The following is a 27081-nucleotide window of genomic DNA, read 5'->3' as shown; positions in this document are numbered from 1 at the left end:
AATAGCACTGGCTGACGTCTTCATGTTCATCACACGTGTCTCGCCATATCAGAAAGACAAGGCTCAAGTACCAAAACTTAATGACCAGATAGACAAACTCACTAGGAAAACTAAGAGGCCCAAATTCCCGAAATTTAACAAAAATACAATGATTCACGACTAAGGAGGAAACCAATTCAAAACACAACCATATATAAACAAGCAGAACAATGGAACATAAAACCTGAGCACACAAATATGCCAAGTGATTGGGTCATTGCATGGGCACATATCACCAAACAAATCATGCTGGGACACAAAGCACTAGGACATGATTAGGAAAATAAACATGTATATACCTACCAAATACCTCCGCTTTCAAATTAAGAAATGTGGGAATTGCTGAAAGTTTAAAGTGTGAAGGTCACTAATGAATACTCTGTAAGGTCAAAGAAGCAGACAGACCCTTCCAGATTATACAAATGATTGTATAGGACCCTTATCTGTACCAGAGAGCAAATTATGCATGCACTTTGTAGACACATGGTCAGGAATAGGATTACTCTATCCTTGCAGGAAAAATGATCAGAAATCTACCATCAGAGCATTAGAAATCGGGATTGCTTGCTATGGTATCCCAATTAAATCAGGGGCCCCACTGCAAAGGAAAGCAAGTACAAGAATGGGCTAAGAACAAAGCATAGTAAGATACAAAGGACTTACACCTACAAGCCCAACCATGTCTGGGTCAAATGAAAGGTGCAATGGCTTACTCAAGCAGAAGCTGACTAATAAACCTGATATAAAAGCTTGGACGAAACCAATCTGGGAGGTGGCAAGATCTCTAAACCATAAATATGGAAAGAATGGAAAAACTCCTATCGCATTAATACTGCAAGCACCTCTACAGATGAGACCACTAACAAACTCCAGAATCTAAACTAGAAGGAAAACATTTAAAAAAAAAAAACATAATGGTATATATATATAGTACTAGGAAAATTATGGTACCTGCCATCAATACAACCTACTGGATGACTGAAGAAAAAACTACATTACATCACATTAAAGAAAATATGATGATGACTCTGAAAATGGCAGGCATGAGAACACCATCTTTATCGTATTGACACCCGATGCCTGATATTTAGCCTCGCAAGATGGAGGGCGACTATGCTAGAGGGAATATAGGCAATAATAGACGTCATAATGGTAGATATCCTTGGGTGGCAAGAACAACGAGAAGGAATTAAAAATGCCAAGGAAACTATCTTTATTTTGCAGGCATGAATCCACGATGCATCTTGAACCCTACCAAGATTACTAACGGGTCAGTGCAGCATGCTGCCTGCTGCCCATACTCCGTTGCCTATCGCTCCCTGTTGGATACCATAGTCTTTACAGCTATGGATACTCCTCCGATGGCTCCAGCAGTAGGAGCTGTGCCAGTGTTCTGAACTGGAATGCCACTTTCTGGCCCGGCACAACTCCACTGTCTGTGACATCCTCCGCATTCTCCAGAGATCACTAGTCTAGTCACCTTATTGCAACGGAGGACTCATCAACATCACCGGCATCAACCAACCCAGCCTCTGCACCCCATCCTTCGCTGTCAGCACTATCTACTCACCGGGAAAGCTTCAATCAGTAGAGACACCAAATACTTAAATACTTAGGGAAGCTGATGAAGCAGTGGCGACCTCCATTTTAATCTCCACAAGAACCATCAAGGATTCTGAACAACAACTCTATTAGACATTGACTTGGAGGATGAAGACTGGCCTGAACTACTAACTGGCTTTTGGTATCATAACCCAGCATACATACTAAGTCAACCAGGTTCTGAATTTTTTACTTTTATCTTATTGAATTGAGGCAGCATTGGACACATCACAGAGACTCTGAAAATAACCTGGATTTAGTTCCTGATTTGTGTGCTAGCACTTTATTGTAGAAGAGCAGCTACTGAATACACAGAATGGGTAATTATATCCTTAAGTATAAATAGGCCAAAAATTAATCATTACACTCACAATTTATACTGTTTAACCCATATTCACCTGTTAGAAAACAATAGATATGAACAATGTAAACAATAGATCTGTGGATATTATGTCCAGACTTTAAAAGAGGGGCACCTGGGTGGCTCAGTCAGTCAAGCATCTGACTTGGGCTCTGGTCACGATCTCACAGTTCACGGGTTTGAGCCCCGCGTCTGGCTCTGTGCTGACAGCTGGGAGCCTGGAGTCTGCTTCAGAGTCTGTCTCTTTCTCTCTGCCCCTCCCCCACTCGCGCTCTCTTTCTCTCTCTCTCAAAAATAAACATTAAAAACAAAAGCAGGGACATATAAGAAACAGAAAACTTAGCATGTAACATATATCATCACACTATGGATTTCTTTCTCACACTATGGATTCTTTCTCAAACTATGGATTTCTACTCCAAGAATATAGGAATCTATGTTAATAAAGCTTCTCCCAGTCGCACCCTACAATAATAGCCTATACCTTGAAATTTAACATGTAGGGGTTTCGAGCCAGGTACAGATACCCTAATTGTGTTCAATTATATTCATCGTCATTTATGACGTCAATCATTTATGACATCGTCAATGTGCAATGGATGCCAACAACAGATTCACTAAAAGGAAGGAAACCCATTTAGTTCCTTGTTGGACTGGCAGGTTTAACTGAAGCAACAGTGGCAGTCACTTTTTCTCAATTCCAAATCCATCAAACCACATTAAATTTTCAATTTTTGAAATCAATCTCAAGTTAACACACATGCAATGGCACCTTTGTCGTTATTGGGTACGTAGATGGAAACATTTGCAACGTGCGACAAATAAATTTCACACAAAATAAAGCAATGGAACTTTGACATAAAGCAGCTGGAGAAAACACTGACCATAATACTAAAAAACAACATAAAACATGTTTCTCTAGCTGTTAATTGTCAATGTTATAGTTAGGAATGGTTGATATATGTAGTCGTCTTCGGACAGTTGTAATCTCAAGACAGTACTGGCTGCCTGAGATAACAGCCCAACCAGAAGGAAAGTAGATATCACACATCCTAATGGCTCTAATTCCTTGGGCAGCTGTCAAATTAGAATATTGGCATTTAAAGAAGGAAACATGACATTGGGTTCCCTACATTTGCTGTTTCTCAATATCAAAAGGGAGAGTGAAGGCCACAGGAAGACCCCTTATAATAGAAGGAAAATGTGTTCCTAAGGATACATTATTGGAATAGAACCAAAATACCTTTATTACTGCTGGACTTCTGGATATACCTATGGCATAAGTACCATACAGGTACCTATGACTATGGCTTTGATGCCTCCCCCACCACTTATATTTAACATGGGAAATTGGACCAGGATAGCGTGCTCTAAGCCAAAGCTCACCTGAACCTAATGGGGTCAAGGGGAAACTACAACATGATGCGATATGTAAACATACAACAGGTAATGAATGTGTCAAGAGAACAAAAAAAGTATTATTCATGGTCAATAAAAGATAAAGAGCTATGAAAGTAATCAGAAAAACGTTTCACATCGAATTTCCTCAAATTAATCTAATAAATGTAAATCATACATGAGAAAACCTAAGTAAAACCAACATATATATTCCCTAAAATAATGATAGCTGGGGTTAAAATAAAATGATTATCCAGGGTTAAAATTTTAAAAACTGCTAGGGTTATGGCAGTGGAACACGTGCTTGATAGTCCTGTGCAAGCCTGTACCCCTGCAGCGTTATAAAGATGATCTTCACTTGGAAACATATTTGTCAAGGACAATAAACTGAGTGGTTCAAGAAGCTTACCTTTTGGTTGTTGGAGATTAAATATGGTAACACGTTAAAGAGTGCTTTCTTATCCTTATATTAAAAATATTAGGAATACAGTTGTTTAAACTGCTCATGAAACTATGGTGTCAAAGAATAATACTCTCCACTTGTGACTGTGATTAATATTGTAAGTCATGTAGAATCACGGGATGGATTGATACTTTTGTTCATTTAGATTTGTACAGGAGATTAGACACTTAGTGTGTGAGTGATTTGAGTCACGGGGTAGACTGTTGTGTACTGGTTTGGAAGGATTTCAAATCCACTGGTTTACAACAACGACAAAAATAAGGTTGTGCTTAGAAGTGAAGTTGCTTTGATAGAACAATGAAGTTGTACTCATGAGGACTTAGTAGCTCAGCCGCTGAGGGGCCCCCAGGGGCCTTACCATGGAAAAGATATGAAGAAGCAACGATGACAAGGGGACATTAAACTATATTTGCTGAGGGATCGTGAGGACTATCTGAGAGGGTTTGGTTTGGGCCAGGCAATAATACTTCACTGATCTAAAAGGACTCTCGAGGGGTGCCTGGGTGGCTCAGTCGGTTAAACATCCAACTCTTGATTTCAGCTCAGGTCATAATGTCATGGTTGTGAGATCGAGCCCCATGTCTGGCTCTGCTCTGCGCTGGGCTGGGCTTAGAGCCTGCTTGAGATTCTCTCAGACATTCTCTCTCTCTCTCTCTCTCTTTCCCTCTCCGCCCCTCTCCCACATGTGCACGCTCTCTCTCATGCTCTCTAACTAACTAAATGAACTCTTGGAGACCTTGGGGCACTTAGCACCTGCCTGCATAGCTCCTGCCTCCATAAACATGACTCTTTTACAGGCAGTGGTAAAAGCCATATAGTGTCCCTACAAAAATCATATTGCCCACCAACACCTAGTCCTCATTCCCTGGCAAGGTACCCTAGCAACATGGAACTTTTACTTTAGCACTGGCAGCTGGGCGTCAGCTACAGTTCGCTAAGCTGTCTCTCCTGGGTACCAATTCCTGTAAAGATACACCTGAGCCATATTTGGATTTTACTCCTTTCATCTCTCCTTACCTGGAACAATAGTGTGATTAATCTAACACTGGTTTGGAGTATGTTATTTCTGTATTATCTAATGAAAAGACGTTCTCTTGTATGCTATTGGCTTGTGAAATTCGCAGAGCAAACCATTGTTAAATACATTGTTGGCAAAGACCAAATCAGCTTCTGAGTGTTATTTGCCTCCCCAAAACAGCCTTCATGGGGAATATGTGCATTTGTGTAGGTTCAAGATGGGAATTAGACGCTAGGCGCCCCCAATTGCTGTTCCTATGACCCAGCCTTGCTGACACTTCCCTGTTCTAGGTCCCTGGCTACTCTGACCTGGGCTTCCAAGCATCAACAGTCTGCCCCCTGTCAGCCACCCTTGGCTACTCAGGTCCCCCCAGGCCCGTGGAGCTAGGGCTCACACCCAACTTCCTTCATTGCCTCAAGGGTGGAAGGAAAACACCCCCCAAAATTGTTCTGAGGCAGCCATAGGAATAGGTGACAGTCCTCATGTGTACTTACTGTTTGCTGGGGTCCTAGATTTCTGCAGCAATCAAGGATCCCAGGGATCTCTTATCGGAAGCTACCTCAGCCGGTCTACCCCATCCAACCCTGATCAGGCATTCCAGATTCCTCTAGCTCTGCCTTCAGAGGGAATATGGATTATGTGTAGGGCTTGGAATTAGGAATATGCCAGTTATACCCAAAAGCCTCCCCCTGTGACCCAGACTTACCCAACTTTGTCCATGTCTACCCGGGCCTGCACAGCTCACACACGTATAGTAGTACCCACCCTGTCAGCTTTAAACCGGTAAAAGACTGTCCCTGTTTGGACTGGTTGCCTAATGGAGTCTCTAGCAATCACGGCTTTGAGCTGTCACTTACTGGAGAGTACCTTAGCTATTTCACCTGCTCTGCCCTGGCAGGGCAGTCCAGATTTTTCCAGCTCTACTTTCACGGGGAATATGTACATTTGCATAGCCTAAGGTTTGGAATCAGGCAAACACCAGGTGCCTTCAATAGCCTCCACGTATGAGCCAGCCTCACAGGTCACCTGTCGTGTTCCAGGTTCCCAGCTGCCCTGAACCGTGCAGCCTGCGCATGCGCAGTTCACACCCCTAAGCCAGTCCACCAAGCTTGTGAAATTTTGGCCGGACGCCAATCACCGGCACAGCCGCCAGCGTGAAGGGAGCCCACCTTCTGAAAACTGCTCTGAGCTGAAAGCTGCAAATGGGCCATAACTAGTCACCATGTGAACTGAACCAGGACCCCCCCATGTATCTAACGGAGGATATCCTGACTCCTGCCTGCCCAGCCCCTCCTGGCAAAGCAGTTGGAAAACCTCCAGCTCTGCCTTTGGAGAGAAAACTGTCAGTGCAGAGCCTGATGTGGGGCTCCAACTCACGAACCGGGAGATCGTGACCTGAGCCGAAACCAAGAGTCGGACACTTAACCCACTGAGCCACCCAGGGACCCTGGCCATCACTTTTTAACATTAATAGCTCCCTCCTGAGGCTCAGCCTTGCCTGACGTCGCTTAACAGGTCCCCGGACACACTGAGCTGCAGACACTGCGCATGCGCAGACTGCAACTGTCAGCCCATCCTGGGCTGCAGGGGGGCACTCAGGCCTGCGGAAATCCAACCTGAACCCAACCACCTGAATGGCCTCAGTGTGGAGGGGGCCCACCCTCCCCACCTCAAAAATCTTTGAGGCAGCAGCTTTAAACTGGCAGTAGTCAGTTCCCATGTATGCTACCCTTTTGGACTTTAGCAGTAATCAAGCCTCCCAACTGTCTCTTGCCGGAGGGTACCCCACTCAGCCAGACCATCCCTTCCATCTTGCTCCGACTTTGCCTTCTGTGTGAATATACTCATTTGTATAAATTAGAGCTTGGAACAAGGTAGATACCTTGTAACCCCAAGAGCCTGCTCCAGTGACCCGGCTTCTCCAGATGCTTGCTCAGTTCTGGGTCTTGGCTACCCTGATCTGGGAGTCCCACACATGTGTAATATCACACCCTATAAGCCAACCCTAGGCAGACCCCGCCTACAAGCCCTTGGAACTCAAACCAGGCCTGAATTATGGCTAGCTTCCAATGTGGAGAGAGCCCACCCCCTGAAAATCTTTCTGAGGTTTCTGCCTAACCTGGTAACTGCCAGTCCCCATTTAGACTGGCTTACTAATGAATTCCTGGTCTTCTCCAGGAATCAAAGCCCCCTCCCCCCCCCAGGTGTCTCTTATCTGAGGGTACTCTGGCCATCCCACCTGGCCCCATGCTGGCAGGGCAGTCCAGATTTTTCCAAACGGCCTCAGCAGGAACATACATCTTTGTGTAGGTCGAGCCTGGGAATTAGGCAGATGCTAGATACCCTTAATAGCCCCAACCTGTGATGTGGCGTCTCCACACACTCGCTCTGTCTTTCCGAGTACAAACTCTTGGCTACCCTGACCTGCACGGCCCACATATGCACAGTGCACACCTCGAATGCCACCTGTGGGTGAACAGGGCCATCCGTCCCTCTAGAGCTAGGGCCCATTCCCAATCACCTGCACAGCTTCAAGTATAGGAGTCCATTCCCCCAAAATTGATCGGAGGCAGCTGCTAAAACGGGCAACAGTCTGGCCCTGCAGACTGACTGCTGGCATTTCAGGCTTTAGTGCTCCCAGGTGTCTCTTATTGGAGGATACCCCCGCTAGCCAGCCCCTTGCATCTTACCCCAACATTGCTTTCAGCAGAAATATGCACATTTGTGTGGGTTAAGCCTTGAAATTAGGCAGATGCCACATATCCCCAACAGCCTGCTGTTTGACTCAGACTCTCCGGAAGCTTGCCCTTATTCAGATCCCTGGCTATGTTGACCCGCATGGCCCTAGCACGGGCAGTCCAAGCACCCTTCAGCTGACCCTCGGCAGATGGTGCCCTCCAGGCCTGTGGAGCCCGGGCTGTTCCCCACCCACCTGCTAGACTGCAGGGTGGAGAGAGCCCACCCCCAGATAATCAACCTGAGGCAGCAGCTATAACCTGACCACAGACCATTTGGACTGGCTGCCTGGTGGGGTCCCGGGCTTCTCCAGCAATCAGGGCCTTCAGGTGTCTCTAACAGGAAGGTACTCCAGCTTTGAGCCTGCCTCACTCTGGCAAGGCAGTCTGGATTCCTCCAGCTCTGCCTTCAGCATGAATTGACACCTCTGTGCAGGCTAAGGCTTGGAATTTGGCAGACGCCAGGTACTTCCAAAAACTGCTCTGGTGACCCAGCCTCTCCAGACCCTTGCCCTGTTTCAGGTCCTTGGCAACCCTGCCATGGGCATCCCATGGGCATGCGCAATTCGAACCCCATCAGTCACACCTGGGCAGTGGGTCCCTGAGCCCTACAAAGCTAGTGCCCATCTTGAACTACCTGCATAGCCTCGAAATGGAGGGTGCCCACCCTCCGGACATGGGTCCGAGGGGGATGCCAAATGGGTGACAGCCAGTGCCCACATGCACTTACTGTTTGCTGGGGTCCAAGGCTCCACCAACACTCAAACTCCCAGGTGTTTCTTATTGCAGGATACTCGGGCCAGCTTGCACAATCCAACCCTGAATCAGTCCAGATTCTTCCAGCTCTGCCTTCAGGGGGAACGTGCACACTTGTGAAGGTTAAGGCTTGAAATTAGGCAAACACCAGATACTCCCAACAGCCCTCTCCGGTCATCAGGCCTCTCCTGATACTGTCCTGCTCCAGGTGCCTGACTCTCCCGACCTGCGCCGTTCGCACATGCGCAGCCTGCCTTGTATCAGCTGGCCTTGGCCTGCAGGGGGCACTCTAGGCCTGTAGAGCTCCTTCCGGTGAAAGTCTTTCCTTTTTTTTTTTTTTTTTTTTTTTTTAATGTTTATTGAGAGAGAGTGAGCATGGGGTAGGGAGGAAGAAGGGCAGAAAGAGGGAGACAGAGGGTCTGAAGCAGGCTCTGTGCTGTCAGCGCAGAAGGGGCTCCAACTCACGAACCATGAGATCATGACCTGAGCCAAAGTAGGACCCTTAACCAACTGAACCACCCAGGCACCTCCCCCATGAAAATCTTCCTAAGGTGGCAGCTTTTAATTGGCCACAGCCAGTTCCCCTAGGTACTCACCCTTTCTTGGGATTCCAGGCTTCTGCAGCCATCAAAGCTCATGTCAGAGGCTACCCTAGCCAGCCCACACAATCCAGCCCCAGCAAGGCAGCCCAGATGACTCCAGTTAGGCCTTCTACAGGAATATGTGCATTTGTGTGGACTAGGTCTTGGAATTCTGCAAACGTCCTGTAACCCCCAGAGCCCTCTCCAGTGACCTCTCCCAACACTTGCCCTGATCAGATCGTTGGTTCTGACGTGCCCTGCCTGTGTGTGCACAGTTCGTATCTGAAGACCCAGCAGGCCCTCCAAGCCCACGGAACTCTGGCCAGGCCCAGAGTTTAAGCCTTGAAATTAAGCAGATGCTGGGTCCACCCAATGGCTCCAGGTCCCAGGCCACCCTGACCTGTGCAGCCCACACATGAGCAGTACTCATCCCAAATGGGCAGACCTAGCCTTCCAGTCTGGTGAAACTCCAGCCCCCGACTTGCATAGCCAACATTGTGGAGGGAGCCCACCTTCTGAAAAATCACCCTGAGCTGAAAGCCACAAGTGGGCAAGGGCCAGTCCCCCTATGAACTTACTGCCTTCTCCAGAAACCAGGACCCCCACGTGTCTCCGAATGGGGGAAAGCCTGTACTGCTGGCCCCATCTGGCAAGGCAGTTGAAAAGCCTCTAGCTCTGCTTTTGGGGGAAAGTTTCACAATGGGGAAAATAAAGCCTTGGTACTTTAGGCTGACACCTTATACCCCCAAAGCCTCCTCCCTGTGACCCAGCATCCCCCAACATTGCTCTGGTGCAGGTATCTAGCTATCTTGACCTGTGCCAAGCCACACACACTCGGGTCTTCGCCCAGACAGCTTCCCCAGGGGCTGCAGGGGGCACTCCCGGCCTCCCAAACTCCAGCATGAACCCAACAAGCTGAATGGCCTCGGGGTAATGGGACCCCACACCTCGAAAATCCTTTTGAGGTGGCAGCTTTGATACTGGTGACAGTCTGCCACTTTTGGACTAGCTGCCTGACCGGGTCAGGATTTCCCAGTAATTAAGGCTCACAGGTGTCTCTTATTGGAGGGTACCCCAGCCGGCCAGCCTGCCCCATCCATCTACCCCAATTCTGCCTGCAGTGGGAATATGAACATTTGCATAGGTCAAGGCTTAGAATTAGGCGGAGGCGAGGCACCCCTGTGCCGCCGCCTCCTGTGACCCACCTCACCCCGCGTTGCCCTGCTTCAGGTGTCTGACTACTCTGACCATTGCTGCTGGTGCATACCTAGCTCTTGCCCTAGCAACAGTCCTTTGGCTACCAGGGCCCTCCAGGCCTCTGGAAACTGGGCGGGGGGGTGGGGGGTAGCCAACCACGGTAATCTTCTCTAGGCTAGAGGGAATCCACTACCTGAAAAATCTTTCTAAGGTGGCACTTTAAACTGGCCACAGTCCCCATGGACTGGCTGCCTAACAAAGTCCTGGGCTTCTCCAACAATCAAGGCTCCCAGGTGTCTGCGATTGGCCCGATCTAGCAAAGTAGTCCAGATTCCTCCAGCTCGGCCTTCAGCAGGAATATGTGCCTTTATGCACGTTAAGGCTTGGAACGAGGCAGATGCCAGCCAGGTACTTCCAATAACCTGTTTTTGTGACCCAGCCCCTCCCACACTTGCCCTGTTCAGGCCCCTGGCTACCCTTATCTGCTCAAGCTGCACATACACAGTTCATATCCCTTTGGGCAGCTGGGGCCTACAGAGCCTGTGGAGCTAGGGCCCCTCTTTATCTGCAGAGCCTCAAGGATAGAGGGAGCCCACCCTCCCTAAAACTGGTCTGAGTTAACCCCTAAAAAGAGCAACCATCAGTCCCCATGTAGACTTACTGGGCTCCCAGGTGTCTTTTCTTGGAAAAGACCCTGACTGGCCTGCATGATCGTGCCCTGGAAAGGCCATCCAGATACCCCAGCTCTGCCTTGAGCAGGGACATGTGCAATTGTGTAGGTTAGGGCTTGAATCAGGCAGATGCCTTGTAATCCCAATAGTCTGCTCCAGTAACCAGTCCTCTCCAAACACTTACCCTGGTCAGGTGCTTCTCCACCTTGACCTGCGCTGCCTGCACATGTGCGGTACACATCCCTAAGTCAGAATTGAGCAGGCCTGGCGCTCAAGCCTATGGAACTCTGGCCAGGCCCCAGCTACCAGCAGAGTTACTAGCCTAGTAGTATAGCCCCTGGCGATGTCGGGGGAGCCTTCCTATAATTGCTCTGAAGTGGCAGCTGCTAATGGCAACAGTCAGTCCTCATGTGGACCTGGTGTCTGATAGGGTTCTGGACTTCCCTAGAGACAATGACTCCCAGGTGTCTCCTAATAAAGAATACCCTGTCCTGCCTGCCACCTGTCTCCACCCTGTCAAGGGAGTCGAAAACCTCCAGCTCTGCCTTGGGGTTGTTGCATCCACACGACTCCTGAAACAGAATGCTACAGGCACCAGTGACAGTCACAACAAAGTTTATTGCAATGAGAGGTAAGGCAAACCGACCGATCAGGACTGACACTCTTGACCAGAGTGCAGTCTCCAACAGCCGGGATACAGAGTTTTTATAGCCGACCACATTGTCTTATTATCACCTGGGAACAGAACAAAGGAATAGCTCCCAGGTGGAAACAGTTGAAACAGGCCCTTGCCCCAATCCAATCAAGCGCTAATCCATCCCTTGATTGATAGGATAAGGCTGTTAATCTCTTAACCTATAGTGTTAAAACAAAGCTGTTATTGCTTTTCTTTAAATTTTTTTTTCCAACGTTTTTATTTATTTTTGGGACAGAGAGAGACAGAGCATGAACGGGGGAGGGGCAGAGAGAGAGGGAGACACAGAATCGGAAACAGGCTCCAGGCTCTGAGCCATCAGCCCAGAGCCTGACGCGGGGCTCGAACTCCCGAGAGCCTGACGCGGGGCTCAAACTCCCGGACCGCGAGATCGTGACCTGGCTGAAGTTGGAGGCTTAACCGACTGCGCCACCCAGGCGCCCCACAAAGCTGTTATTTCTTAAAGCTACAGGTTAGCCCTACCCTTACAGGGTGAATATTCCACAATGGAAGGTACGCCTTGAATTGGGCTGATGTTTTCTGTACCCCCTAGAGCTTGCTCCCGTCATCCAGTTTTTCCCAACACTTGCCCTGGGCCAGGTCCCTGGCGACACTGACCTGTGCGTGCTGTGCATGCACCATATGCATTCCATCAGCCGCCATCATGCAGGCAGCGCTCTCCAGGCCTGTGTAGCTAGCGCCCATCCCCAACAACCTTCAAGGCTCAAATGTGGAGGCAGCCCCACACGGAAGATTGCTCTGAAGTGGCCCCTGGAATGGGCTTCAGGTAGACTTACTTTCTGCTAGTGTTCTGGCCTTCTGCAGCAATTAAGGCTTCTAAGTATCTCTTTTTGGAGGATATTCCAGCCAGCTCACCATATCCACTGTATGCAAGACAGTCCAATTCCTCCAGGTCTGCTTTCAGGGGGAATAGGCGCCTATGTATAGGTTAGGGCTTGGAACTTGGCAGATGCTTTGTAATCACAAGACTTCACTGTCATGATCAGGCCTCTCAGGACACTTGCCCTGTTCCAGGTCCCTGTATGCCTGCACATGCTTAGTTTACACCCTGTCAGCAGGCACCACATCAGGCAGCTAGTCCAAATGGGGACACATGGGATCTTTGATTGAAACAGGGTGATATCGAAAAAAACCACCAGACGCCGAATAGAAGCGAGGCAAGATTTTATTCACGGCCGGGCCAAACCTGACCTCCTGATGTTAAGGAGAAAAGCGCAGAGAACGGCCCCGAACAAAGGCAGCAGTGGGCTTATATGGATTTTAGCAAGTCAGAATACATCATTATTTGGTTAACCAATTACAATCTACAGCGTTTCGTGTTAGCCAATTATATTGTGACACAAAGACGTTAGTTTTGGCGGGAACCTATAAATTTTGAAGGTCTTTGTCCTAAGAGGGTTTAAAATGACCAATCATAGTTAGACACCTGAGATGCTGTAGGGCAGTGAGTACGTGACTTTTTACATGTTGGTCTGGCCTAGGCCAGATCTTGGTAGAGGGGGTGGGGGAGCGTTTTGCATCCTAAGGTATCTGCTTAGCAAGCAGGCGAGGTCACAGAAGTGAGATAGGGTGGTTAGTAATTACTGATAACCCTAATAGGGAACTACAGAAGCCTTTTATCTCCACTATTCATGAAAGGTGAGTTTAAGGCGAACTTATATACAATAAGCTTTCTGATATCTTATAAGTTGACCTATTACAGATTACGGTAGATGCCCAGGACTCCAGCAGAGTGAGTCCACAAGGGGACAGACTGTTGCCAGCTTAAAGCTACTGCCTCAGAACAATTTTCAAGTGGTGGCCTCCCTCCATCCTGGTGGCTATTCAGTGGTTTGCATCTGGCCTGAGTTCCATAGTCCACCATAAGCTAAAGGCCTGCTAACGAGTGTGGTCCACATATGCCCTGGTGGCCCAGGTCAGGGTAGTGAGGGATGGGGAAAAGGGCCAGGTCAGGCAAGGCTGGGTCACAAGAGCAAGTTATTGGGAATACCTACATTACCTAATTTCAAGCCTTAACCTACACAATGTGCATATTCCTGCTCAAGGCAAAGCTGGAGGAATATGGACTGCTTTGCTAAGTCAGGGATGGGAAGCTCAGCCAGAGTATCTTCCAGTAACACACACTTGGGAGGCTTGATTTCAGCAGCAGCTGGGGACCCCAATAAGCAACAGGTCCATGAGAGGCCTTGGGAGTGGGCTTTCTCTTACTCTTAAGGCAATGCCACTGATTGGGGATGGGTCATTTCTCTATAGGCCTGTGGGGCCTCTAGTGCCCAAGTGTGGTTTACGAGGTCTGCTGTGCTTGCATAGGCCTTGAAGGACAGGGTAGCCAGAGACCTGTTAAAGGGCAGGTATCAGGGGAGGCTGTGTAGTGGGAGGAGATAGTTAAAGATACAAGGCATTTGCCTAATTCAAAGCCCTAATCTCCACAAATGCACTTATTTACCCTGAATGCAGAGTTGGAAAAAAACTGAACTGACTTTCCAGGGTCTGGTTAGGCAGACTGGTGGGGTTCCAGAAAAATAAGGCATAGTTTTAGTGTTTCAATGAGCTAGATTTCTGTATTTCTTTTTTTTTTTTTATTTTTTTAATGTTTATTTATTTTTGAGAGAGAGACAGTATAAGTGGGGAAGGGGCAGAGAGAAAGGGAGACATAGAACCATGAAGCAGGCTCCAGGCTCTGAGCTGTCAGCACAGAGCCCGATGCGGGGCTCTAACTCACGGACCGCGAGATCATGACCTGAGCCGAAGTCAGACGCTCAACCAACTGAGCCACGCAGGCGCCCCTAGATTTCTGTATTTCTGAAAAAATAGCAGGTACATGTTTCTGGAGCTTAGGTAAATTTGAGGTCAATTAGGAGGAAAGGGAGAATTTCTTTCCAAAAGATTTTTAAGAATGCATTCCAATTTTGTGATTCATGTGTCATATTATGTATTGGCATATCATGCTGTAAAGAATACTTCATAGCAATGAAGCGATTTTAAATTTAACCGACAGCTATCTCATCACACAATTGAAGGTGAAGGCGGCCACAGGGAAATTTTCTTACTCTCTGCATTTGAAACTGCTGTGATCACATTCCGAATGTTCCATTGATTTCTGAAGTTCCCGGAATAGCTCCCTTTTTTTGTCTGTTCGTTACAGTTTTCTGATTTTGCAGATTTATTAGAACTGGTTTCAAAGGTCAGGCAGGCATCTTCTATATTTGGCTAATCCATGTTAGCGTTTTAAATCTGGCTTTAACTATGTGGAGAAAGATAATGGCGATGTTGAACTACTTTTGAGCGGGGCTTTGAAAGGAGAAGAAAGGACATGAATTGTCTGAAAGCTGCTCATGAACTAGAGGGCACAAGATACCAGCTCAGAGGGGGTGTGGAAGCTCCTGCTAGATCCATCACTGGACTTGAACCCAGCCCACTGTTTCACCCAGCCAGATTGTTATGAAACGGGGACTCTGAAGAAATATTGGAAAGTATTTAAACCACTAAGCTCAGAGATCCGTGAAGCTCCAACACCTCCAAGGAATCCTCCTCTCCTTGACCGTGAGAACAAATGGCTAAAGATAAAAGACGCTTCTGTTTCCCACCTCAGGAGCAGGAAGGGGAGCAGGAAGGCTTCAGGGTGGCTCACAGAGGTATGTCTGAAACCGGAGATGTGGCCCTCTCAAAGCAGTGATTCAGAATGAAGCAAAAAAACTGGTGGGAGCAAGTCCCAGTCAGATGTTCAGAGCAGTGAAGTGGTCTAGGGTGTCCACATAAGTACTAAGAACAGGGATTATTTAATAGGATTTTGCAATCTTAGAGCTGGAAGGACCTCAGCAACAATCTAGTCCAACTTTTTGTTGCTGTGGAGCCCTCTCTCTTCAAACAAAAGCTTCCACAGGAGCCCTAACACAAACTCATAGGAAAGCAGGATTGCTGGGGGTGTGGCCTGGAGGGGCAAAACCCACAAAAACTTACTTATAAAATTAGAATAACTTTAAGAATCATCGTGCAAGAAGTTTTATTTATTTATATCAGAGAGAAGCTAAAGCAACTTTGGTCACAAAGAATCAAGTTCCCCAAACTGACACATCCTTAATTTACAAAGTGAAAAGCCTTTGGATCCTTAAGGACATTTTTGCTTGGAGGCAAGAGAACAGGGAATATGACTTTTAGTCACACGGAAATGAGCCTTGGATGGAAATTTTCAGGTTTATCGACTATGCTATGCTGGTATGGGACAATGAGCCCCCAAGTCCCACCAGGGGGCGCCCCTGTTCGACATTTTGGGAACGTTTGTTTCTCTCCTGGAGTGTCTGTCGGCCTCGTGCTTTGTAAATTTAAAGGAAATCGGATTAGATACCACGCTCAAGGAGACACTAGGCGTTCTTCTATTTTAATCTCCTTCCCTCTCACTTTTCGTCCCAATGATCGAAATCCACTTAATATTGGGGTTACTGAGGTTTCTTCACTTTTCAGAAAAAGAATTAAAAAGCCCCCAAATATCCCCTGGAGAGAAAAACAAGAAGCGTCTTCCAAGGGGCCTGGTACAGCCCGAGGAAGGCTGGGAATTCCAGCCACAAGATCCTGGGAAAGAACGGCTCCTCTGGCCTCAGTTTTCTCATCAATAAAAAGGTTCTTTGCGCCCTACCATCCGTAGCATCCCGTGACAGGGCAGTCTGGCAAATGTCAGCTTAAATTCTGGATCCTACTTCTATCTGTAAAAGGCGGATGCCACACAGTATGATCACGGAGATTAAATAAAACAATGTTCGTAAGCGCTGGTGCAGTGTCACTAAATGGGTTTATTATTGCCTCTTACGTTTTTATTATTGCTTTCATTACCCCTCGGTGGTGGGGGGGGGGGGGGGAGAAGCCCCTCCTTGGGAAAGCCTAGGAAATTAGACTTTTCATTCACTTTTGTTCTAATTCATAATCACGGGAGGTTTTAGAAGTTCAGGCTACAACGTGCTGAAGGACAGCAGACGGTTGAGGGGCGCGCCCGTATTTCTGAGGCGGAAATCGGGGGCTAACTGCTACTTCCACAAATCCTCCCCCGGGCCTTTCTCCCTCCGGGGGCAGCGACCCCAAGCCTCACTCGCTGCCAGAGAGCACAGGCAGCGCAAGCGATGGACGCCCCGCCCCGAACCTCCCGGAGCCGGCGCCAGTGGCGGAGGCCAGCGCCGCACGGTGGGGAGAGGCCTCGGGCCCCGCCCCTGGCGTCATCGCGTAACTTCGCAGAGGCGTTTCCCGGGGCGTGCCTCTGTTGCTAGGCGACCACACCGCTCCCCCTCCCGCCCCTGGCGCTCCTCCCGCCCCTGGCGCTCCTCTCCCCACTCCCTGCCCCGCCAGTCGCAAGCAAAGGCGCGCGGAGCTGCAGTGTCTGGACGAGAGTCCCCCGGGAAGCGTCGCGGTCCCGGAGGCAGCCGCCCCAGCGCAGGTGGACCCTGCGCGTCGGACCCCTCCAACCGTCGCCCCTCCCCCGGGGGCTCCCGAGCTAGCGGATGGGAGGCACGGCTCGCGGGCCCGGGCGGAAGGATGCGGGGCCGTCCGGAGCCGGACTCCCGCCCCAGCAGCGGAGGTAACGGCGGCGCAGGGTAACGGGCTGGGGGCCCCCGAGTGGGTGGCTGGCGCAGGCTGGCGAGGCCGGGGGTGGGGGGAAGTGGGGGGCGGGGAAGGCCTGATGGAGTGAACCCCCGGTAGCAGGGACGAGGGAAGGGTTCTTTCTGATCTCCTCCCGGGGACCGGCCCACCCTCCTAGTCTGCATCAACTGCCCTCCCCCCGCCCCCGGCCCCCCGGGAGCGGAGGAGGAGAAGCTGGAGCGGAGCTAGGAGAAGCAGCCGTAGATCGGGGATATGTAAGGAACTCTAACAAGCTGGGACTTTTTGTGGGGCTTTTTAACAAACCGGGGGAGGCAGAGAGCAAATTCCTTTCCAAGAAGCCCTGTTGCTCAGAGCAAATAACCCAGGGCTGAACTCTTGGGGTTTGCCGTGAGGGGTGCGGTCTGACTTGGGGATATGCAGGTGAAGGGTTGCGCTGAGTAGGGCTTTCTGGGGATCCTATTTTGAGAGATCTCCACCTTGCATTGTATTTTACACCTACAAGGAGACTACGGACACCCCGCTCATTTGCATGCAGACTTCCTTTGGGTAATTTCCTCTGCCTGTTTATAAGAATACTTGCAGGTCTTCAGGGTTGTCTTTTTCTCTGTAGTTGTGGACGCCTGTCCCATTTTATTTATTATATTCATGATGTTGGCAAAGAGTCAGTCACATCCAGAATTTTTGGCTGTCAGAGAAGCAGTGTCCATTAAAGATACATAAAATTCTATCAGAATGTGAGTTTGTGTTTATAAAGAATCTTTCAAAAATATCTGTAGCTGTGTTTTTAATTATCTTTGTATTTCTATAACACACCAATTAAGAAAACTCTAGAACTAATTTTATAAAAGTTTTGAAAGGCAACTTTAAATATTGCAATTAAGAAAACAAATATTTCAGCATATTTTAAAAGATTTTTAAAAATTCTTCCCCTGCAACCTCGTGATCATCATTATATTTGTAGTATATTATGTAAAAATGATACGATGAAAGGCTGATGTGTGTGACTGGGAAATTCATGTTCGCGGTGGCAGATGAAATGCATTATCTAGGACCATCTTGTGGTTTAAATAAATCCTCTCCCTCTTTTGTGGCAGAGGCACAGCGTGAAGGAACAGAGAAATGGTCCTTAATCATTTAGCATTTAGCTTCCACCATCCACTAGAAAATGGAGTGGATAAAGAAGTGAAATTCAGTACCTTGTATAATTTAGAGAATCTCTTTAGTATTTCTTGTAGTATTCACTGGACATTTCTACAAGTTGGGTAGATGTTAAGTAGGTAAGTGAATAAATCCTAAAAAGAAGACATTCTAAGAAGGCTTTTTATTTCTTGCCTGTAAGACAGAGAAGTGTGCAGACTGGAACTATTCTTCCCATTATAACATGTGGAAAACAGGCTCAGAAAAGAAGGTAGTACAGCCAGTGATAAAGCAGAGATTAGAATCCAAGGCTCTGACTTTTAAAATACAGTTACCTCTGCCTTTTTTTTTTCCCCCTCTCTTTTCCTGCTCCGGTTACCTTTTAGGCTTCAGATTTAAACGAGCCTTTATTTTCATGTAGTAAGTTAAATGAGAGCCTTCTCATAGTCCCTATTCTTATTTTTTAAATTTTTTTTTAAAGATTTTATTTTTAAGTAATCTCTACATCCAATGTGGGGCTCGAACTCACAACCCCAAGATCAAGAGTTGCATGTTCTCCTGATGAGCCAGCCAGGCACCCCGATAGTCCCTATTGTTAACAACCTTTACACAGTAAGAGTTGTCTTAACTCTGTCAAAATACAAACCTAAAATGCTATCCTTTTTTAAAAAAGAAAAAAGAAAAGTTGGGTTTTCTCTATTCTTTTGCCAAATACCCTAGTTGTTTGTATTCGATGCCAAAATGCAGTGTAGACTTTTTTTGTATTAGTTATTTGTGGCAGATGTGAAGAAGTAAAGACACAAAATGTTTTGGAAATACAAGTTTATATATCTCAGTTACTGACAGATTTTTATCTGTAATCCTTTCAACTAGATTGGGGGATGGTGTCTATGATACCTTCATGATGATAGATGAAACCAAATGCCCACCCTGTTCGAATGTACTCTGCAATCCTTCCGAACCACCTCTACCCAGAAGACTAAATGTAAGTAAACGAAATTGTTCTTTGCTGTCTAGATGTCTGGGAAAGAAGGAAGCGCTACTTAATGCCCAAGGTCCAATTACATCTCACTGGCAACTCAGACTCTTTTGTTTCCTTTTGGTGTCTCTTGACTTTGGAATAACAATTTCTGTGGTCCAAGTTTAGCTTTCCAGATGATTTTGATTTGGAGCCCCACGTATTCCTTTCAATCACTGGGATAAATTATATGGCACTAGGAAAAAAATAATGCTACTTTTATCTAGGGAATGTTTTGTTGTTGTTGTTGTTTTATGGGATGACATAGTGTATTATAAAGGTTCATTTTAACAAAAACAAGGAACAGATAATACCCCTGAATTCATAGATCTGCAAGTTTTTTTTTTTTTTCCCTGCAAGATAGAAATGCAGTCCTAGCTTATTAGTATGCTAAAGAGAATCACTTTATAGATCATAAATAAAACTTGAACAGTACAGTTTGGTTTCTGATGCATTTAATCATTCTGGAGCTTGCAGACATTTAGCTTTTGACACTGTTTTACTTAAGGTAATAAAAAAATTAATTCATATTCCATCAGCATACACAGGATAGTAGGGCGAACGGGGTTTGGAGGAACTCCATGACAGGGAGAAGCCATTCTGTGACTTTAAAATTTGCTGCGTATGTCACCTGATGACCAAATTGAATAACTGAATAGACTTATTTGTAATATTTCTCCTTCAGATTTCTGCATTTAAGACCTAAAATTGTTTTTGTATTCTAGTATATTTTTTTAATGCCTATTTATTTATTTTGAGAGAGAGAGTGCACGTGCACATGCGCTCTAGCTGGGGAGGGTCAGAGAGAGAGAGAGAGACACAGAGAGAGAGAGAGAGAAAGACACAGATAGAGACAGAGAGGATCCCAAGCAAGTTCCGTTCTGTCAGCGCAGAGCCCATGGCAGGGCTCAGTACCACGAACTGTGAGATCATGACCTGAGCCGAAATCAAGGTCCCAATTAACTGACTGAGCTACCCAGACGCCCCAGTTTCTATAGTCTAAAAAAAACAATTACTTGAATTTTTCATAGCCCTTTCCAACTTTTTGTTAGCTTTTGCTATTAAAATCAATCTTTTCACTAGTTCCAAGGCTAATAATATTACAAAGTATTGGCTAAATATATTTGGAAGGCTGGTCTCCCTATTTTTAACCTGTTCCCTGGAGTACAATAAGTTTCCTTTCCATTTTCAACAAGCTCATTTCTTTAATATGTGAAAACCGCTCAGAGTTCCAGAACCATATACTCCTCTGGTTGACCATGGGCTTTTTGGTTACTGGCTGCCAATTAGCATACCTCTGTAGGAAACTTTTTGCAGTTGGACTGGTACATTAACATATGATTTAAAGTTCATTTTAACTTCAGTTTAGAGTTAGCCAGTGCTAATCACCTCCCAGTAGGTCAGTTAAACTGTATGTTTCAAGATTCAAATGAATTTCTTACTGTATAGCATACAGAGTAACAGTTTTTGAGAAACATGGGGTTTTAGATTCTAACCTAAGGGTGTCTTTGCAAACTTTGCTGAAAGCAGTGCTCTTTGACCTCTTGTTGACATTTATAATAGTTCATGAAGACATGATTCCATCCCTAGACCCTATTGCTTTTTGTCACAAAGCCTTTAAGCTTTGTTTATCCAAGATGTTCTTGCGTTCTCACTCTAAACTATAAATCGTCCGCTTGGCATTTATTGGCTTAAGCTTTGTGTTGCAGATTTAGGGTCAAGAGCTAGGGAAAGAGTAGTGTTTCATATCTGGATGAGAAGGATATTCCTTTTTTTGGAATTTCTCAACAAGATCTTCGAGACTTGACTCACACAATTGAGAATGTCAGCTTCTATTTGAAATGTCAAGAGTCCTCCAAATTAGCAGTGTATGTGAAGCATTGTTAAATAAAACATGATTAATCGGTCTCTCTGGATGTAATCACATAATTAAGAAAATAATTGGTAGAATTGATCATACATATTGTTGAGTTACTGTGATTACAACTACGGACTAGAAACATATAGTATTTTATTTATAACTATTCTGCTTTAACATGTGTGCAAACTCTAGACTCTGCTAGAACAATGGAAGGAAGATTTTATTTATAGCACAACAGTCTTGATACATAATTGATTCAGGCCAGTATTTGAGTTATTTACAGGAAAGGAAAGAGACCTGAGAAGATACCCCATCCTTGTGTGGAAAAATTCCTTCCTGGAATTCTTCAGATTCACTGGAGATTCAAACCTTGATAACCCATAGTGGACTGTACCTGAGGTACCTTGTTCTGTTCTGGGAGCCACACTCTAAGAGAACAGCCCGTGCTGAGAATGTGAATAAGGCCGTAAGCATGAGGCAGAGGATATAATGGGCATGATGGGCCCAGGGAAAAGTGGGGGGGGGGGGGGAGGGGGGCAGGACAGCCCCTTTTTAGTATCTGAAGGACTTTTACATGAAATCTGGACACTTCTGTGTCCTTCCAGAGGGCAAAATAAGATGTAGTTTTCAGGGAGAGAGATTTAGGCTCACTTTAAGGAAAAACCATGGCATCCTTAATCTTACTGTAATAGCTCTGTGGAAAATGAAATTTCTGTAACATATCCATTCAAATTCATGTTCTGTGCCCGAGACCCCCTCTTTATCACAGACAGAAATGAAGACTCTGGAACCCACACAGCCTTACCTGTAGGCAGGATAGGTGAAATACCCAGGGATGGACCCTGGACCCCAAATACCTTTCCTACCAGCTTGTTACTGATGACTACGGTTCCTAGAGAGTCATTCCTTTGGGTTAAGGCATTGATCTGCTGTTAAAGTTCAAATATCTTGGAGAGGTAAATTAAATTACCTTAAATTGTATGGCAAGTCAAAAGCACGTTTTGTATCAGGGAGAAAATGGGTGAGTTGTTTCCACACCTCCTAAAAGAAGGCCTAATGTGGGTGCCACCATGCTGCAGGAGAGATATTTAATGCCAGATGTCTGTGGAGGGAGACTGGAGATGTGGAAGGAGGTACCAGAGAGAGAAGAGATAAACTGAAAGGGGAAAAAGGGAGGGCGTATAAGAGTTTAAACCTTAGTATGTTGAGAATTTTGTCTACTTATTACCAGTGTTTATAAAATGTTTTATAGCTTGTAAGGGTCTTTCACATATATTATTCATTAGAGTTTGATTTACACTTTGCATCCTGCAAGTAGGTATTATGACCCACATTTTATAAATAAAGAAACCGAGGCTAAGAAACTGAGCTAAAGTTTAACAACCTACTCAGGGACCTACAGCTTTTAAGCAGTATAGCCAGGACTCTAACCCAAGCCTTTTGACATCGCTTTTCTTCAGCATGTGTCCCCAAAGCACTAGTGGTAAATCTTTAGATGCATTGAAGTTAGGTATTAAAAATTTTAAGGAAAACTAGCTGAGATGCACGCGAAGATTCATTTTTGTTATGCAAATCTACCTAAAACCAAACAGTTGTAACTCCCTAGTCCAGCCAGTCTATCTCCTCACAGATTGGAGTTCCTGGAGAACACCTGTTTCTTTCCGCACTTGTAATAGTGAACAGTAAGGGTTCCTGTGAATGTCACATGGATGGATGGATAAATGGGACCCTCTTCTGTTTTTTTTATCTTTAAAATCACCAATAGTGGGGCACATGGGTGGCTCAGTCAGGTAAGCATCCGACTTCAGCTCAGGTCATGGATCTCGCGGTTCCTGAGTTTGAACCCCGCATCAGGCTCTGTGCTGACAGCTCAGAGCCTGGAACCTGCTTCGGATTCTGTCTCCCTCTCTCTCTGCCCCTCCTCCCTCTCTCTCTTCCTCTCCCTCTCTCTCACAAATAAATAAACATTAAAAGAAAAACCACCTAAAATGAGGAATAGTTATGTGACTTAATTACTGCTAAGAAAAACGTTGTAGTATATTTCCGTCTTAGCAAGGTGTTTGGGTTCTGTCTGCAGGCCTGTTGTATTTTCTTGACCAGCGATAGTTCTCCATTTTGGTATCGGAGAGATTTTTCCGGGTCCATAGGTCGTCCCTTTAGTGAAACCCCACATGCCAAAGTGTGGCTACAGTTGTATTGCCAACTTCACTTTGTGTGTAATCATGTAATATCCTGTTTTTGTAACTGTGGGACTTCACAAATGTTTAGATTGATTAAATGACCTGAAAGGAGCAGGCAGGAACTAATGTCCTGCTTGCATAACTATAGCTGTATATGAAGTTTGGCAGCACTCAAATGCTTTCATCTTTTGTTTTTTGCCGCTATTTATATCTTTTATATTGTTGTTTAGGTAATAGGCCGTGTGCTGTTTTCTGGAGTTAGATTAAAATTCTTGTTCTTAAAGATTTGGCCACTTTGGATCATGATCTTTCTATCTCTTCTTTCCTTCTAGCACCCTCTTAGTTTTTCTTTGTGTGTGTGTGTGCGCGCGCGCGCGTGTGTAATTGTTTAAAGTATTTATCTTTCTTGCTTTTCCTTTCCTCCATCTAATTTCAAAGAAATTGTGTTTCCTCTTGAAGGAGTAAGTAGAGCTGTCTTCTGTGAGTTACTGTTCCTTGAAGGAGAATGTGAAGCAAATGCAAGTAAAAAAAAGTAGTATGCCATTATCACTTAGGCTCTTGCTGAGGAAGAGTGGGTGTAGGTGTAAGTGAGAGAGAGAGAGAGACTCTTGATCTCTTTGAGAGAGCTTTACAAGAACCTCCCCCACCTTACCCCCCAGGACCTTGGATTCTCACCGTTACTCATCAGATACTTAAAGAACTGGCCCAGATGATCTCAGGAGCCCTCTTTGGCTTAGAACTCTTGTGATTCAGTGCGCTGAGCTAGAAGGATTCAATCATTTTGGGGGGAACCTGGGAGTAAATAACGAGGCCTCGCTTGATTCCAAGCCGCAGTCCTCATTCAGCCCTAGTTGGAGAGGACTGCAGGCACTGGGAGAAGCTGGTACCAAGTTGTGTTCATGAGAAGGGTGCTGGACTGACAGAAGACCTGGGCTCAAATCCTGCCTGTGTCCTTCAGTGGTGTTTTATTTATAGAACGCCTTTTTGGTTTTTTGTTTTTTTTTTTTAATAGAACACTATAACGTGCATATTTTGATTCTATATATGCCATTAAGATCTGGGAAGATACTTGAAACAATTAGTAAACAATATGAGACAGTGTGCATGTAATCAAGTGCCAGATTATGTGGTACGGGTTGGAAAAGCTACAGTCACGATTCGTTAGTATGGGCTTGGAGTAGTTCTAGATAGAAGAGAGAGGGCTTGAATTGGGCCTTGAAAGAGTGTAGGATTTGAGTGGATGGGGTGAGAAGATTCTCAGTAGAAACACATACCTACCGGAAGGAACCTAGCATGTGTAGGGCTTGGTAAGAAGACCATCTCTCTCTAACAAACCAAGGCATGTGTAGGGGGTTGAGGTGGTCATAGTATTCCGGAAGTCCGAGATCGATATAACCCAAGTCTCTAGAGACTCCTGCTTGTCTTACCTCACTTTTGGGTCTTTGTAACGTACATGACTGGACAGTTTTGTTGTTGTTCGGTCAGGGGGAGGGTTCTTTCATCCTTCCACTGTTTTCAGTGACTTTTCTATTACATTCATTTTTCTTTTCCATAGACCACTGCCGAGCAGGTAGCAAGAGACCACACTCAGCGCTTTCTGAATGGAGGTGAGGTGAAGGTGGAACAGCTGTTTCAGGAATTTGGCAACCGAAGATCCGATACTCTCCAGTCGGATGGCATCAGCGACTCTGAGAAATGCTCTCCTACCGTTTCTCAGGGTAAGAGTTCAGATAGCTCAAATGCGGTAAAACCCAGCAGTTCAGCCAAAGCATCCAAAGTGGTGCCACTGACTCCAGAGCAAGCGCTGAAGCAGTATAAACACCACCTCACTGCTTATGAGAAGCTGGAGATCGTCAACTATCCAGAAATTTACTTCGTGGGTCCAAATGCCAAAAAGAGACATGGAGTGATCGGCGGTCCCAATAACGGGGGGTACGATGATGCAGATGGGGCCTATATTCATGTACCTCGTGACCATCTAGCTTATCGATATGAGGTGCTGAAAATCATCGGCAAGGGGAGTTTTGGGCAAGTCGCCCGGGTCTACGATCACAAACTCCGACAGTATGTGGCCCTAAAAATGGTGCGCAATGAAAAGCGCTTCCATCGGCAGGCAGCTGAGGAGATCCGGATTTTGGAGCATCTCAAAAAGCAGGACAAAACTGGGAGCATGAACGTCATCCACATGCTGGAAAGTTTCACATTCCGGAATCATGTCTGCATGGCCTTCGAATTGCTGAGCATAGACCTTTATGAGCTAATTAAAAAAAACAAGTTTCAGGGGTTTAGCGTCCAGTTAGTTCGCAAGTTTGCTCAATCCATCTTGCAATCCTTGGATGCTCTCCACAAAAATAAGATCATTCACTGTGACCTGAAGCCAGAAAACATTCTCCTGAAACACCACGGGCGCAGTGCAACCAAGGTCATTGACTTTGGGTCCAGCTGCTTCGAATACCAGAAGCTTTACACCTATATCCAGTCTCGGTTCTACAGAGCTCCGGAGATCATCTTAGGAAGCCGCTACAGCACGCCTATCGACATATGGAGTTTTGGCTGCATCCTCGCAGAACTTTTAACAGGACAGCCTCTCTTCCCGGGAGAGGATGAGGGGGACCAGCTGGCCTGTATGATGGAGCTGCTAGGGATGCCACCACCAAAACTTCTGGAGCAGTCCAAACGTGCCAAGTACTTTATTAACTCCAAGGGCCTACCTCGCTACTGTTCTGTGACTACTCAGGCAGACGGGAGAGTCGTGCTTGTGGGGGGTCGCTCACGTAGGGGTAAAAAGCGGGGTCCGCCAGGCAGCAAGGACTGGGTGACAGCACTGAAGGGGTGTGATGACTGCTTGTTTATAGAGTTTTTGAAAAGGTGTCTCCACTGGGACCCCTCTGCCCGTTTGACCCCGGCTCAAGCACTGAGACATCCTTGGATTAGTAAGTCTGTGCCCAGACCTCTGACCATTGAAAAAGTGTCGGGTAAACGGGTGGTAAATCCTGCAAATGCTTTCCAGGGACTGGGTTCCAAGCTGCCTCCAGTTGTCGGAATAGCCAATAAGCTTAAAGCTAACTTGATGTCAGAATCCAACGGTGGTATACCTCTGTGCAGTGTATTGCCCAAACTCATTAGCTAATGGACAGTGCTGTGCTCAGAGATGCGTATGTATGTATTTTTAATTCTCTTGCAAACCTGAACGTGGTGGAAAAAAAAAAAAAAAACAAAAAACATGAGCCCGTTGGTGGATATGTTTTTGTTAGACTAGATTTCTTTTTTTAACACGGCAAAACATTTTTATATGTCTGTAACAGAACTCTTCAAGGGCTAATGACCTAACCAGCCTGTGTTGGCCATCCTGGAATGTACATTAAATGACTTTTTATAGGTCAGTGTATCTTCGTTACTGTCGTCAGATGTACGTCACCTTGCGTATCCTGCTGGTTGAAATCCCTTTCTCTCCAGGTAGAAGATTATCGCAGGAAGTATATCCTGATCATTCCTCACCGTGTCTAGTCTCCCTCAGCATCTATTCCAGAGGGATGGTTTGGGACACGGCTGTGGTTCTGGATGAGAGCCAAAGCCCCTCCTGTCCCAGCAGGCCACTCTGTGGGCCCATTCCAGGTGAAAGGGCTCAGCAGAATATGGCGTAAGGGAAGGCTCCAGAAGCTGTTAGTCACTTGAAGAGGTGCCATTGCTTCTCAAGTGAGTCATCTCTCTTTCAATCCTGTGATTTGTGGCGATTTTATTTTATGTTGTTATTATTTCTGTG

General features: G+C 46.2%; 1 protein-coding gene and 1 long non-coding RNA gene across 6 annotated transcripts in view; one reads left to right on the top strand and one right to left on the bottom strand.

Moving 5' to 3' along the window:
- Positions 1–8669, bottom strand: part of LOC123382860 — a 50511-nt gene extending 41842 nt beyond the window's left edge. The window contains exons 1-2 of one of the 2 annotated variants that reach the window (XR_006591948.1): positions 8347–8669; positions 5376–5498 (exon numbers count right to left, since the gene is read on the bottom strand). This is a non-coding gene — a long non-coding RNA (uncharacterized LOC123382860). The remainder of the gene's footprint in view (positions 1–5375; positions 5499–8346) is intronic. The other variant, XR_006591947.1, reaches the window with a different exon arrangement.
- Positions 1273–26701, top strand: DYRK3 (dual specificity tyrosine phosphorylation regulated kinase 3). 4 transcript variants are annotated; one of them, XM_019821923.3, is made up of 3 exons: positions 1273–1818; positions 19133–19244; positions 24874–26701. In XM_019821923.3, exons 2-3 carry the CDS (start codon positions 19161–19163, stop codon positions 26446–26448), a joined length of 1659 nt encoding a protein of 552 aa, XP_019677482.2. In that variant the 5' UTR covers positions 1273–1818; positions 19133–19160; the 3' UTR covers positions 26449–26701. The 4 variants fall into 4 exon arrangements, with proteins under 4 accessions (XP_019677482.2, XP_003999393.2, XP_023103115.2 ...); XM_003999344.6 differs by lacking the exon at positions 1273–1818 and adding an exon at positions 16848–17099; XM_023247347.2 differs by lacking the exon at positions 1273–1818 and adding an exon at positions 17260–17668.
- Positions 26702–27081: the final 380 nt, after the last annotated feature.

This window comes from Felis catus, chromosome F1, assembly GCF_018350175.1.
Source record: "Felis catus isolate Fca126 chromosome F1, F.catus_Fca126_mat1.0, whole genome shotgun sequence".
NCBI classification, from domain to species: domain Eukaryota; kingdom Metazoa; phylum Chordata; class Mammalia; order Carnivora; family Felidae; genus Felis; species Felis catus.
The sequence above is the reverse complement of the archived record's forward strand: the minus strand, read 5'-3'. Positions and strand labels throughout refer to the sequence as shown.